The 15,904-nt window shown below is 38.2% G+C and overlaps 1 protein-coding gene across 1 annotated transcript in view; it reads left to right on the top strand.

Moving 5' to 3' along the window:
- The window catches only part of ELAVL2 (ELAV like RNA binding protein 2), an 87,144-nt gene that overhangs the window by 57,015 nt on the left and 14,225 nt on the right, over positions 1–15,904 (top strand). Inside the window, 1 exon segment of the mRNA XM_066181455.1 lies at positions 7,113–7,216. Coding sequence (XP_066037552.1) covers positions 7,113–7,216 — 104 coding nt within the window.

Genomic DNA, 15,904 nt, shown 5'->3' with positions numbered 1-15,904 from the left:
ATCTAGCTTTATATAGGCTAGAAATGTCTAGGGGCAAACCTGTTGAAATTTCTGCCCAAAAAATGTTGAGAGAAGACCTAGTAAATACCAAGATTCTTTAATCAGTCATGAAATAAAACTATCATAATCAGCTACTGTCTAATCATGGTGATAAGCAGAAAGCAATATCCATCATTTTCAGGAACTAGAAAATGTTGCAGGACTACTGAAAAGGCAGCATTTAAGTTCACTGTGCATTTGTGAGGGACTCTTGAAAGGGCTTATTTAACTGCTGTTAGGTTAGAAGTTGTATTCATCTACCTTTCAAGTCTTTTATTGTACAGCGCATAGTTATTAAACACTTTCATGTAAAATGAGTATTTCAGAAAACTGAACTCTTAGAAACATAAAATAGTTTGTTTTGGAAGGGAACTTGAAAGATCATGTAGTTCTAACCCTCCTTCCTTAGATGGGGACACTTTCCTCTAGAGCAGGTTATTCCTGTTAAACCCTGTCCAGACTGGCCTTGAACTTCTCCAGGGATGGGGCATCCACAGTTTCTCTGGGCAACCTCTTAGAGTATCTCACCATACTCACAGTAAAGCATTTCTTTCTTATACCCAATCTAATTTTCCAGTTTAAAGCCATTCCCCCTTGTCTTATTACTACATGGCCTTGTAAAATGTCACTTTCCAGCTCTCTTTTAGGCTCTGTACTGGAAGGTGCTGTAGGATCTCTGTGGAGCCTTCCCTTCTCCAGGCAGAACAAATCCAGGTTTTTTTAGCCTGTCCTCACGGGAGGGGTGATGTGGAATCCCCTCCCTTGCCTTGGTGCCCATGGTGCTTTGGATGTGGCCCAGGACACGTTTGACTTTTTGGGCTGTGAGTGCCCATGGCTGGGTCATGTCAAGCCTCTCATCCACCAGCACCCCCTCATCGTCTCGGGCAGGGCTGTACTTACTCCATTCTCTGCCCACCCTGTGTTTGTCCTTGGGATTGCCCCAGCCCAGGTTCAGAACCTTGCACTTGGCCTTGCTGAACTTCATGAAGTCCTCACAGATACACGCACCTTTCAAGCTGTCCAGATCCTTCTGGATGGCATCCCTTCCCTCAAGTGTATCGATGGTACTGTGTAGCTCAGTGTTGTCAGCAGACCTGCTGAGGGTGCCCTTGTTCCCGTAGTCCATGTTGGTGACAGTGAAACACAGTTAGTCCCAATACTTACGCTATACTAACACTACTTGCTGCTTGTCCTTTGTGTCCACTTGGACATTGAGACATTGACTACACTTCTTTGAATGTGAACACCCAGCCAGTTCCTTAGCCACCACTGAATCCATGTTTCTCCAGCTTACAGACAAGAACATTGTGTGGGACACTATCAAATGCTTTGTGCAACTGCAGCCAGATGACATCAGCCACTCTTCCCTCATCCGCACACTTCAACCCTATTGCGGAAGGCCACCAAATCTGTCTGGCACTATTTGCCCTTACTGAAACCATGCTGCCTGTTGTCACCTCTCTGTTTTCCTTGTGTCTTACCTTAAATGGAGGATCTGCTTCATTATCTCATGCCCAGAGATGAGACTGATAAGCCTGTAGTTCTCCTGCTTTATTTATTTCCCTTTTGGAAAATGGAGGTTATGTTTCCACTTTTCCACTCAGTGGGAACTTCATCAGACTGCCACAGCTTCTCAAATATGATGGATCGTGATTTAGCCATTTCCTCTGCCAGTTCCCATAGGAACCCGTGAATGTATTTGACCAGGTTTTACAGCCTTGTGCACCGTCAGGTTCCTTAGAGGGTTTTGCGCCTGATGCTTTTGTACAGTAGGTGGTTCTTCATTGTCCCAGTCCCTTCTTTGCCCTTCAGGGCTTGGGCAGTGTGGCTGGAGCACTTGTTGGTGAAGAGTGAGGAAAGAAAAGTTGTTCAGTATCCTTCAGACTTTTCTATATCCCTACTAACCAGGTCATCTTCCTGTTCCAGAAAGGGCCCACATTTTCTCTAACCATTTCTTTCACCAGCTTTCTATGTAGATGCTTTTCTTGTTTGCCTTGACATCCCTGGCCACATTTAATTATTTAGCTTTTCAGAGCTTTTTATTTACCTTTAAAAGTAAAACATTAAAAATGGATAAGTGTCACCTCTGTCGCATCTACTTTACATGACCTCTTTTCTCTCTGGATAGCATCTATTTGTTCTGAATATTGGACAGCAGAGGATTTTCTTTGGACTTTTACAGCTGTGTGCATTATTTATAGTTTATAGGAAGCAGTTATGAAACAACTTTGGGTAGGATACGACTAGTTTGTGGTTCTTCTCTGATAAGTATTGTGAATTAGCCTGTGTATTTTTGAAGCTAAAAAAATCGATCTTTGAAGGCACAGTAGTAAATACAGGAGCACAGTGACCATAGCTATTATTTCCTACCTACTTATTTCAGCTTGAAGCTTCTTTGATCCTTCAATGATAGGTGCCTATGAAGTCTGTCTGCTTTTCTTTCCAAAGTACTGGATAAGTGTGTTCATTACTTGTTTTTTAATGGTAAATTACCTCATTTATGTTTTTCTATTATATGCTTGCATGTCCAATCAGTCTCTTGAGCAGTCTGATTAGGATGATTAGAACTAAATTGTTTGAAATAACTTTTTGCCCTTCACCTCTCAAAATCCTTTCCATATATTGGCTGTAGTGCCAAAAAGCAACTTGGCATTATCTAATTAATTACAGTAGAGTTTGCATAATCACACATGCTGATCAAAAACACAAAATAAAAATGGAACAGTTTTCCCTATTAAATTGAATAGCATAGTGATTTCTGCACTTTTTCTTGTAGGCCACAGAGGCTGAAAATTTGTAAGTCACTAATAGATATAGCATGTCTAGGTTCAAAGCAATGCCTAACTGAAAAGATTTTTTTTGCCACTTATGATTGAATTTGACTTTGTTACAAGTGTCAGTTACATAAAACATAAAATGTAATTGCTAATTGTGAACGTCCAATGTGAGCTTTCAAATCATAGCTTTTACTCTGACTTCTTTGCTGTCTTACAGGCTTGTGAGATGCACCACTTCTACTATGTGACTTTTGGTTTTTAGATTTTTTTTTAAGAAAAATTTAAGTTGAGTTGATTTGCCCCATTTATTTCCTCATTCCTTCCAGATAATTTCATCTTTTCTACTTCTCCTGATTCAGATTACTTTTACCAGTCATTAAACTAAATGTTGGGATTTTTCTGCACCATATTGTCCAATATTCGTAGTGTTGAAAGCATAAAATCTAATAGGAGGTTTGCAGGAACATCTTTAAACAGGTTTGTGAAGTAGCCACAAGAACCATCCAGGAGATTAAGCTCAACTGATATTTAAATAAGAAACTCTTGAAACACCTTTATTTAGGATAATCTTAATTTAATATTTGTAGATCTGAGTTGTGAAATAAAGACAGGTGGTCTCTTGTCTTTATTAAGTCTGAGTAGATCTTAATTTTGAAGATCCTCAAAAAGAAAAACTGGTTATTCAAAATATCTGAATGCATAGTATCAGACAGAGCACCAGGAAAGCTAAATTGGAGTGGTGTAAGAGTTTTTTAAGAGTTTAAGAGACAGTGTCATTAATCACAAATGGGAAACACAGAGCTGAGGCAAGAGCCTACTGGAGCTGACCCTTTCTTAGCAGGAGACTTAGCAGCTTTTTGATGCACATTTAAGTCTGGGAATTGTTTAACTTGTGGATAGCTATAGATTTACCTTCTTTGTTCTGTCACCTTTTAGCATAAAACATAATCTATTTTTAAGCATGTTACTAGACTTAGAGACAAATGTGTGTTCTGCAGGACATTGCTGTCTTGGCGAATGGAGCTTGCTGTGGAAGAGGCACACATGGAAGAGTCCAATTCTGTTATTGTTCGGTTCAGTCCTTATCTTCAGGCAATACAACTAGTCATTACATTCATTAAAGAATGAAGTTCCTCCCAAATATCCGAAGTGGTGGCTGATTTGGTTTAAGTCTACCTTCTCCTTGTTTTATCTTGAAAGCCAATGTTTAGATGTTTAGACATTGAGGAATGAGGAAGAACTGCACAGAAGAACTGGTTTAAGTTATCCTGGCCAGTTGCCTCTAATTTTATTTGAATAAAATTTGTACACAGTGGATATGGTAGTCTCTCTATCTGAAATCCACAGTAAGATGAGACTTAAGCTTGTACAGCCGTCGTGGTACTTGAGTAAGTTTGGACTGAAGTTCTTTTCACTTAGAACTTAGAAACTCAGTTCTTCCTTGTAACCCACTTTGTATTTTCCCACCACCTGTCAGACATAGCTTGGAATGAGATATCTGATGGGGTGTTTGGAATAGCTGCTTCTACTGCATTTTATTAAATGGTTGTCTGAATTTTCTGGAACTCAGCCATCTATCTATGAACTGACAAACCATTTGACAAGCAGTTAATATAAGCAGGAAGATGTGAGAGTGGTTCCTCAAACACTGATTCCAGAAATCAGGTTTGATTTACCGTTATTTGCATTACTTGTTCAAAGTCAACATTTATCTTTCTTGTGTGCTGTGAAGGTGATTTTTGACTCCCAGTTATTATTAATGTCTAACTAAACCACTAATCTTCAAGCATAATTTTAAGGTCTAAGAAGTTTGGCATTTTCTTAACCTTTCTAAGTAAATAAGGACTTTAGAGAGCACTTTTGATTTTTAGATTATAACCTAAGTAAAACAAAACTGAAGTAAATAGAATCTCGTTCACAGGTTCACTGAGGATGAAAAAAAACTTCTGGAGATAATTTAGTCATTTCCTCGAGAATTCTTCAGTTTCTCAAGCAGGTTTTCCTTCAGCAGGTCGTTCAGTACCATGTCCATTCAGACTCCTGTGTATCTCCAGGAATGGAGACTTCACAACTCCTCTGATTGCCTGTTTCAGTGTTCTACCACTGTCATAGTGAAAGCTTTTCTTTCACTGTAAAATCATAGAATACTGGATTTTTTTGGTGCACCTTCCTGGGCTAGTGTCCTAATACTGATCAAGTTCAACTAATATGGTGTCTCCAGAAGAATAGTCATGAATTGAATACTTTAAAACAGCTGTGGAAGCTCTTTGTCTGCAGCAGTCTGGGTGGTTTTTATATGAAAAGCAGATCACAACAACATAGAGGGATAGGAGAAAAAAATTCCTTCCCATCGTATTCTATTAGATCTGGAATGAGTGACTGTTGTATTGGAAACATCCTGTATGAAATATTTCTTCTTAAAGATTTTAACATCTTTTAAGGTTGTCATTTAAAAGGGCTTCTCAGGAGATTAATAACAAACACCTGAAATCAGCATTTCTGTATTAGGAGATAACACTGAAATCAGTTATGCACAAAAAGAGAGATTCCTCTTTTCTGGAGACGCTGTTGGGAAGAGTTTCTGCAGACAGTGGGTGTTGGTGAGTGTGATGGAGGTGTCAGTTATAGAAATTGCTCCACTTTAATCAAACTAATAAGTAAAAAGGCTTCTAGGATTAGAAACTTAACAATATCTACGTAGAGCTGTAAATGAATAGAAAATGCTTTTGGATATTTCCGTATGGTTTGTTACAGAAACATGACAAAATGCTGAGGCTGAAGGCATGAAAATCATGGAGTCTAACCTACTCAGAGCAGGGTTCTCTAGAGCAGGTGCTCAGTCTTCTATCTCATTAGAGTTTGGGTTCTTTTCTAATGCATGTATTAACCTGTTCATGGATCCAGCTAGACAATTTATGTTTGTCTGAGGTGTTTTGAGGTGTGAGAGAATGGAAGTAACTTTGGGGAGTGGGGTGGTGGTACCCTCTGATGCCATGGTAGGCATAATACATGCAAAATTGTAAATGCCAGTGATGATGGGCTAGTTAGTCAACTCTCTTATGATGCTTAATTAAGTGCAAAGTTTCCTGTTGTTTTTTTTGCATTACATGCTGTTAAAATGCATACACTTTAGATCCAATACAAAAAGTTGATACAGTATGAGTTCTCTTATATCATTTTTGGACAATAAATGAATGTGCCATTTGTGCTTTATGTAATGTTGTTTATTCTTTTATATTGTTGTGTACCCAAGCTAATCATTCTAACTAGCATTTTGTGAGTTAGCTATGTTGGATGCTTCCCTACGGCTTGTTGACAGGTTTTGGGGATTTTTTACCTTGTTTTGGTGTCTTAAAAAAAACACAAACCAACAAACAAAACCACCTCAGAGTATGGGAGTGTTTCTGGAAGATTTGTGCTAATAAAGTATATCTTTTCACTCTGTTAAAATTTTCCATGTATCTGCATTCTTATGCAGTGAAAGTACTTCTAAAGTAGAATGCTAGTTAGGGATAGTATACTGTAGGTTTTGAAGCTGTCGAAAGATGACTACTGCTAAACTCAAGTGGTTAATAAGTGCTTCGGCAAGATTATTGGTTAGAAAGGGGCTGTTGTTCAGAGATAAGAAATAATTAAAAATGCTTTATGTCTATCTGTCATCTGAACTTCCTGCACTAAAAAATCCCAAAAACAATGCTGCATCTTTGGCTGATATTTAGTTCTTGGTCAGATACTTGTTGTTTTGAATATTGGAACAAAACAAGCCTTTAATCTCTTGTTACTGAAAGGCTCTAAGGTAGTATATGAATAATATCTGTAAAATTTTATGGTTTCTAATATGGCTCAAATTCTGACATTGAGTGACTTTCAAATGTACTTCATTTTCAAGCAGTAGTCCAGAATTTTGCCACAATACTACTTATGTTCAATAAAAAAGTTTAAGAGTGAGTAATGGATTCTTGATGTCACTTTAAACTTGATGCTTCTGCAGATCCTGTGTTGTCTAACATACACATAGACTTCTGAATCTACTCTGCTTGCCAGTTTTTAAGTCTTGCATTAAACTGAATGTAGCCATTTCTGTGTTGAACACAAGAACAGAGCAAGCTACTTGAAATCTACCAATGTTGGTGGAAAACTCAGAGGTTGTGACCCTTCGCAGTTTTGTTCTTTGGGGTGGGTACTCTTCTTCAGTATAAGCAGTGTTTGCTCAGTGTGTGTCTGAAGGTTTTATACAGTTAGCTGTTCATTGTGTGGCACTGCAGTACTAATGATGTCTTTTGTCTTTTTAATCAGGACAGAGCTTGGGTTATGGTTTTGTGAACTATGTTGACCCCAAGGATGCCGAAAAAGCTATAAATACCCTGAATGGATTGAGACTTCAAACTAAGACTATAAAGGTATGTAGTGTTAAAATAATTTAAAGAAACTGAACTGTTTTGACTTCCTTATTTGTTTTACCTTTTCATACATTACAAGTATTCAGCTAATGTCAGTAGAATAAACTAAGATTTCATGTAGTAAATGGTTCTTTGTATAGTCTATGTTTAGAGTTAGATTAAGTATAGAAGGTATAGAAAATTGAATTTTCTTAACCCATTTAACACTTCAGATGTGCAGTTAATTTGTTTTAAATGAGATTTTGTTACAAATCTTCGTCGAAGAAATGCAATATTGCATGTTGTTTTAACACCATGCGCTTCCTCATTTTCTCAAAGATAGTATAACTTTCTTATTAATACTTCAGGTTTTACCTTGCTAGTTGTCTTGTTTCTCTTAAAAATCTTCAGAATTAAGTGCTGAAATAACTATTGGTTATTTATGAATTACTCTTATTTCTAGGGCTCTGGTCTTTAATGTCTCTAACGTTTGGTATTCTTGTCTTTTTCTGTTATGTTACAGCTCCTCATGCACTTGTTTACTAAATTCAGTTTCTCAAATTTCTAGAAACAAATCTTGAGAGTTACTTTTCTCATCTCTTTTAATCCAGTAACAGAAGACCGAGGATACTCTTTCGTGCAATTGAACTCTGAAATTCTGAAAGAGGAGATTAAATAAAATTATCAGGAAATGCAAACTTTTGAACATGCTTCACAGGTGTAGGTCTCAGAAGGCAGTATGTGTTCCAACCAGCCTGTTCTTCCTCATTAAACTGCAGGGTTTGCTAGCTGTTCAGTTGGATAGTGGGTGCCTTCTAACTAGGAGCATGTTCGAGGCATGAAATAAAGTTCACCTCTAAAAACATTTGTAATTAAAAAGCAGTGCAGAGCCACTGAAAGACAACTGTGACAAAAATAAGAAACTAGTAGTTTTGGCTAAAGTGTCTTACCTGTTCTGTATTCTTAAGATTTAATAAAGTGGATTACACTATCTGAAACTTAAATACTGCTTTGTAATAAGTGGTGACTCGTGGCACACAAGTAGGATGGATGAAAGACATGGACAGATGCTTTGCTGCTGAAAGCTCTGTGTGTTTCTGGCAGACTTCTTGCCCACAGTCCTCTCTCATTTTCTACTTTGGGGGAAAATTGAGCAAAGTAATTTTGTGCTTCAGGACTTTTGAAGCTGTATTTTGCATGGTGGTGAGAAAGGGAATCTGTTTGTGTTCCAGTAGTAGTGTTTTGCATGTAATGGCTTGGATTGAGCCAACATGACTTTTATGTCCAGGGTGGTAAACTGGAAGTTCTGTTTATTATATAGGCAAAAAAAGGAGTTAGTTATAGAAAATCAAGCCAGGTCTCCCAAATCAAAATGTTCCTTTCAGTGGGGTTGTGGTAACTTCATACTGGCCGTATTTGAATTTTCAATTCTCCTTCACCTTGCTAAGTAATTAATGTAATCAATTTTCACCTTTAAAATAAAAAGGTGAAAATCAAGTAGACAGATATGAGTGATGACAGTGATGCTTTTTCTTTCATGCCCTCCCCGGACCAAAAAGAAGGATTGTAGGTTAGATACCAGACAGAGACCTTTGCAGTGAGACTAAAGCTTACGTCTTTGTTTTCAGGTGTTTGTACCTTAGATATCTTTAGCTAAAGCAAGGCTGAAACTCTGGAGTTGTCACAAGCCAAAATGATAGCCTCTTTGCTAAAACAAAGAAAATCTCTGTTAAATTGGAGAAAAGTATCTTTAAATGCTAATTGTTAATGTTACAAGTAAATTCTGACTCTAGCTATCCCCAGGCAGGCCTTTGAACTTCAGCAGCACCTTTCAGTGATAGTGGGCATGACTTGAGTGCAAAAACTGCTTCACTTTCTTCTCCTTTATTTACTCCTCTTTCATGGGGTTTCAGGCCAAGTTTTTTGTGACTGGATTTTCAAGACCACACAATCATAGGATGTTTACGGGTTGGAATGGACCTTAAAGATCATCTGGTCCCAGCCTCACCTCATTTATCTGTGAAGCATTAGAAATGTCCAACCTACTGTGAAGCATTTTGTAGCTTACGTATTCCTCAGATCGGCCAGAAGGCAATGGTGAGCAGCGGTCAAGCTGATGCCTGAGGTCTTTCCTGCATCTGGAGACAACATCTTGGGTGGAGAAGGTCTCTTATGAGGTCCCAGTCCCAGGGCCTTTGCAAAGGTTACATCCTGTTTATAGAACACAGTGTTCCTATTTGTCCAGAGTTGGTAAGTCAAAGCTAAATAAAAACAAAACAAACCCTACTCCCCCCAGAAAAAACCCCAAAACAAAAACCCAATCTGTTTGAAAAACTCAGAATCTAACCCATAACTTTCTTCCGCTCTTGAAAAAATGTGTTTAACTGAGATTTTTGTGTACCTTCATATGAAAAATTATTGAAGAGGAGTGTTACCATATATTTACGCTTCAAAAGAAAAAGATTAGATATTTGTTCTCTCTCTGCATTTTTGGGACTTCTGTGGGAATGCTTAGTACTTTACTAGATTGATGGTTCAAGTTGGTTTCCCTTTAGTATATAAAACTGGAAGGAACTTCGCTGGTTCAGTCACAGTGTCATGTATCCTCACATTGTGGCTGAACTGAGTGTAATCCTACCCAGAGGAAACTCACTGTTTTAACCCTGATGTGTGATGCTCTGGATTGGAGCTGTGGCAGATACCTCTGATCCACAGCTTCTGTACTAGCCTGCTTGTCATTTGATATATTTTTCTCATCCCTAAGGGCATGCCGCTTCGTGTTTTCTTGAAATAAAATACATTGAAAATATGGATTTGCAACATGCTGGCTTAAGGGTTGGGGTTTTTAATATGGATAGCAATACAAAATCGTATTACCTCTTCCCTTTTTTAAAAGATCTTGTGGAATGTTTTATGGAATACTTCACTGAATTCTTTGCAAAGTATCTTAACCAACTTTCAGGTGCTTATCTCCAAAGCAAGTAATAGCAATCTTAGTCTTGTCTAACCTGTTGGTGGTTGTATTGCCTTCTCTTTTAACTGGATATTAAAACATTGGGGTGGGTGTATGTGTACTCTGATGGTAAAGCCACGTATGGGTATGTCACATAGGTGAACCCTGCTCAGCTCAACGGTATGCTTCCATTATTATTATATAGTGCCCTTTGTGGCATAATTTATGGTTTATTTGCAATTTAAACAGGCGTATGTGTACTCCACATAGCCTGTGAAGTTTGGGCATCATTGAATTATGGAACTTCAGTGTGAAAACAAGGTGCATCTCATAAAAGGTAAAATATTTTCTATGGCTTCTCTTTTGGAAGATGATGCTGCTGGCAAGCTTTTTATCTCTGTTCTATTTAAGAGATGGTAAAAATGTGAATTTTTGTGCCTGGAGTGATTTTTTTGCTTACCTTCTTGCTTGTCCACGACTTTTTGTTTGGATTGTCCAGGAAAGATCAGTTCTTCCTAAATGTGGAAAACTCAGAGAAACAAACAGGTTATGAGGATCACTGGGTTAACATATAGGGATAAGAAAATTGAGCACATGTTTTTGTTGTCTTGGCTTTTGCCTTCTCTCTTGGGAGAGGAGAAATGCTCCATGGCTTCCTGTCCCCTTGGTTTAGGGGGTTTTTATGAGAAAGCTCCTAATAAGAAAGAAGACACAAGTGGATTTATTGTGAGATTATCTGAATAGGAATATCTTTCAATGTGAAGTAAGAGTTCTGCATTAAGAAGAGAGTGTGTTAAGATTCACTGTCTGAAAAGGGGTGGGCAGACAAATGACCTCTCCTTGGACTGGCTGAGAGCCACTGCAGGATGGTGAGTAGGAGGCAGCTTTTTACCTAGACTATCAGGGGTAGCAGGAAGACACAGGACAGTATTTTTGACTTTTCTTTGTGGATGCTAGTCTGCCTTGATGATGGACACAGTCCTTTGTGGATTGTAGCTGTCATGGGGACACTGAAGATGACTGTAATGCTGTGCTTTTTGGGGGCTTGAAGAGGCAGAGCCCCTGGATGCAGGACCTGGTAGTTCTCTTAACAGGGAATGTTGGTGAGTCATGTGTAGGCATGTATGCAAATACATGTAGGAATGGTGGGAAAATATTTTGTCCAGTCTAGAGGCCTTGGAGTTGTCTTTTTTTATAAGACAGCATTTATAAGATGTCTGTATTCTACTTAGCCTAGTGCTGCTTGAAAGTCAAATTTAGTAACGCTTTCCTTCTCTGAAGTTCTTTGGATTATTGGGATGTTTACTTGGGTAATTATTACCTGTCAGGGGAATAGAAATTCAAGGACTGTTTTATCTAAAGCATTAAATCTGTAGGTTTTCTTCCTGCTCCTTTATAACTTCGCATGTAATAAAAATAAAAACAGGCTTAACATGTAGCATTCTGCCAACTTTCTGTTGGAATAAATTTGACAAATTCTTTGGCTACAAGCACATGATGTCCTATGTGGCCATCATCACCTAGTTTACTGCCCTATTGTAGAAAGTTGTTTAATGAGAAGAGCTAGTTAAAACTTCAGTAGAAGAGTGAATACTGAGCATTCAACAAATGCCCAAAAAAGTGCTGTATAGCAAAGAAAGACTTGAAATTAAATACTGCAAATTCATTAGTGTCCTTTGAGTCATTGTTGTTAAAATTTGGCATTACGCAATGTGATTTCACTTGGTGTCTTGAACCACTACTTAGATTTACAGCAAGATTAATTGTAAAGGAATTATCCTCTAATTTAACACCTCACTAACTTCACCGGTAAGAAATTTTACCAATAATTGTACTCTTGAAAACACTTCAAACGCTTAATGGAAAATAGCAAAATACTGGGGGGGGGGGGGGGGGGGGGGAAGAGAGATGCTGGTTTGATTTTTGAGTTCAGTGCAACAGAAATAAAAGATTGAGATTGCTCCTGACTTCACCACTGATATTTGTAGAGAAAAATTTTGGTAACGTTCCTTTTTTGTAGTAATTTTTTGATTAACGACTATCCTTGGATAGCAATGAAATATGCATGAGTTGCGTAAAATCTCTATTAACAGAGGCAATTGAGCTGTGAAGGTGTGAGAAACCCTTCTTACCTTCTTGATTTTTTTTTTTTTTTTGATTCCCACCTGCCCCTCTGCTAGTATTTAAGAACCTTGATCTAGTAAGAAGCAGAAGGGAATTCTGTGTGGAAGTTTAATTTTAAGCTAGTGAGTTTTACTGATGTTGTCAATCAGCAAAGACAAAGAGGGTCTGTGATGCCAGAGCATTTGGTGGTCTTTACTGGGTAATTAAATACATCAGGACTGTATTCTTAATGTCAAATTGCACTGTTCTAGCAGACCTGAAACAGAAGAACAGTTTTTCTTGGAAGAAAGGTAAAGGTGGTTTTTTTCCTTAAATTTCTGTAGGAGTTACATAAATTATAATTATGCAGTCTTTTAGCTATGTTAACAGTTAAAGCTCTGACAGCATTTTGATTTTAATGTTACACACACACGCATCTTTTCACCCCCAAGGTAAAATTTGTTCTTCAGTGAAATTCAAATCTCCTCAGACTTTGAATGTTACTTATTCAGCTTAAGCTGGCTGCTTCTTTTTCATGTAGCTTAATAATGCTGAGATGAGGATTCAGTTCTTAATGCATATTGCTGTCACTTCCTGTAAACCACGTTATGGCCAGGTGGTTGGTTGTCCCTTCACACAGTGTCAGGCCAAACCATAGAATGTGCTGTCCTCACAGCCCCAAGTGCCATGTTGCTGCTGATTAGTGTCTTGCAAGAGTCCATCCCTGTTTCTCTGAGGGGGAGAATCCTCGGACCAGTGCAGCTCACCCTAAGGCCGCTGAGCAGCTTCAGCAGTTCAGTAAGGTCCTTCCTGAGTTGTATAGGGGATTCCTGACACAGAAACAGATGTTAGAAGGGGCCAACAGTACTCCGTAGAGCTGATGGAAGTCTGCAAGCATTGCTCAAAAGCTAAGTCTTATGCAAGTAAAAAGAAAAAAAAAGTCTACAAAACCAGTAGAACACTTCTTGTTACTACTAAGACTGATGCTGCACCTTTGCACCCTGCTCTCTCCATGCTTTGCCAAGTCCTCTAAGAAGGCTGTGGCTTTCTGCATGGATTCAAAATGCTGTAAATGCCAGGCATAGAGATCTCTTGTGGTCTGTTGCTTTGAGGGGGCTTTTTTTTGTTTGGTTGGTTGGGGTTTTTAAATTATTATTTAATTTTGTTTTAAATCCAATTTTTGTTTTCTTTGTAAGAGGGTTTTTAATCAATGTAAAACATGGTTATGTTTACTTTTGAAATTACGGCAGTCTTGAGACAAAAAGACCTCTGTTAATCTAGCAGCTTTCAAATTTTGTCAGATGAAATGTTGACTCTGCTGTCTTTCATCCACGCAGTAATGGTTTTTCCAGAGAGGTTGTGAGATATTCCAGTGAACTGTAAGTTGCAATGGATGTGTTTTGTGCATTTCTAGATGCACCTGTGGAATAGTGCAAGAGATTCCCAAGTGTTGTGTTTGGCAGTCTCTGTCAGTAGTAGAAGCTCCTTAGGTATAACCTGAGGTTTACTCATTTTCTTCAGGAGAATAATTGAGGTCTTGTGTTTTGAGATTCTATTCCTGTTTGTATTGTTCATGTGGAAGGCCTAATGTTACATTACATACTCCTGTCCCCCTTGAAAGGTTACTGCAGTGCATCTGAAATTCCTATGCTGTCATTGTTTGGACACAAGTGGGGATCAGAATCATGAATGTGAAGTATAAGGAAGGGTCTTTTGAGACTCTTAAGAATGTGAAAAGTATGAAATGGAAAATGTTTGTAGACTTGATCTCCTTTCATTTCTTATATTTGTACTTAAATTCTAAGTTTTCTTTTTTTTAGCAAGACAGTGATAGTTATAGACTGCAAGTTCTAAAGTGCTCTTTTAAGGGCAAAACAGAACTGCTGTTCTGTGATTGTAGTACATAATTCCCTTTCCTTTTTTTGTCAGTGCACTTGATTATTGTTTATCTTTTATCAGACATTTATGACCCTGATTTAAAACTGCTATAGTATCTTGAGCGCTTCCAGGAAAACCCCTAATTCTGTTTCCATCCAGGATGGATACAGATTTCCAGGTGATTTCTGTTCCTAGCACATATGTGCATTGGATTCTGTTCACCAAGTGGTGTTTTGGGTGTCAGTTGATTTAGACCAAGCCTTCTGAAAGCCTGTTTCTGGTTTTCCTCTGTGCTTAATACAGCAGCATTTTATGAGGTCTTTCTCTTTGAGCAGTATGCTGTCCTTAATTGGTTATATCCTGGGGTAGACTTCTGCTTCTCATCCTCTAACACACATAAAGACCAGTTTTAAGTCTATATTTGTTAGGTTGGTCCATTCATGCCCTCAGTTGAGTGGCAGCAGATGTGGATGCCGTGACTCACTTCAGGCTTGTGACTCTCTCATGGGTTGTAACTGTCAGAGCTGGCACACTTTGAGGGGTGAACTAAAAAAAATAGTGAAACCTCTTCTGATAATAATGCTGAAAGGCTGTTGCTTCAGTGTCTGTTTTTTCAGTGCGTTCCCTATTGTACAGCAGGCTGTAAAAGCAGGACCTTTATGGGATATGGTTCTGTTTATCAGCTTAATCTAAACTTGTAAGTGAAGCTGTGTTGAGCTTTTTTAGTTCCACAGAGCTGGGTGTAAGTTGACCTTACAAAGGAAAGTCTGGATTTCCAGTTTGCTCTGTCCACAGTGGTGTGCTACTGTGGGCTACCAGCATGAACTCAGCACAGCATGCACATGTTCAACAAGGTGGTGTACTGGGAAAAGTGGCCTTGAAGCTTTGTTTGGAATACAGCAATCTTAACTGAGGGGAGACAAGAAGTATACTTGATGAATATACAGCAATATACTCCCCTGTTTCAGGCAACAACCTGTCACTAGTGACAGCTGAGACCTCATCTCTGTGCTGTGCTGTAGCATCTTCTTACTAGAAATCGAATTAAGAACAATTCTTGAATCATGGTATCTCATATAAATTTAAGTGCAAGTTAAGAGCGCTTGCCTGGCACAGTGGCCTCTGAGAACATTGCTGTAAGAAAAAGCAGTATGTACTTGTTTATTGTGCTTGTAGAGGAGACATACTTGCTCCTAATGTATTCCTTTTCTCAATATAAATCTGTCTGCTTTGTAGGTGGGTTTAACCCATTTTCATCTGGACATACTACAGAAATACACATTTTAAAAGAACCAGCACTACTCTTAAGGGCAAGTAGTGTTTTAACCAGAAAGATTGTACTTGAGCTAGTGAATGTAAATATTTACTGAAATACTGATTTTAGCATTTAAAGATTTCAGATTTAAAGACTTGGAAGAATACATTTAGTAGAGGTGTTTAGGAAGAAATTATATTAAGTTCTCAGGTTTTTTGAGAGAATACAAATACTTTGTCCTCTACTAATCATAAGATAAAAGGGCTCAAAACACAGTATTGAGGTGTCCAGAGCTAGTAGCAGATACTAAGAAACTGAAATATTCACTTGTGGGGGCTGTTCCTCTTTATTTATTTTTGGTAACTTCTTTGTTTTACCTGCTAACTTTCACAGTTTTCACTTGGAAATTGTGAATCAGTTCTTCTTGATGTTAGGAAATCAAGTATTAAAGCAATGAAAATACTTAGATTTGGTGGTGTAATGGTGTGATGTTTGGTGGTGTAATGTTTTTAGAAACAAA

Source organism: Chamaea fasciata, unplaced genomic scaffold (assembly GCF_029207755.1).
Source record: "Chamaea fasciata isolate MVZ Bird 193981 ecotype frontalis unplaced genomic scaffold, bChaFas1.0.hap1 SCAF_4, whole genome shotgun sequence".
Taxonomy (NCBI): Eukaryota; Metazoa; Chordata; class Aves; order Passeriformes; family Sylviidae; genus Chamaea; species Chamaea fasciata.
The sequence above is the reverse complement of the archived record's forward strand: the minus strand, read 5'-3'. Positions and strand labels throughout refer to the sequence as shown.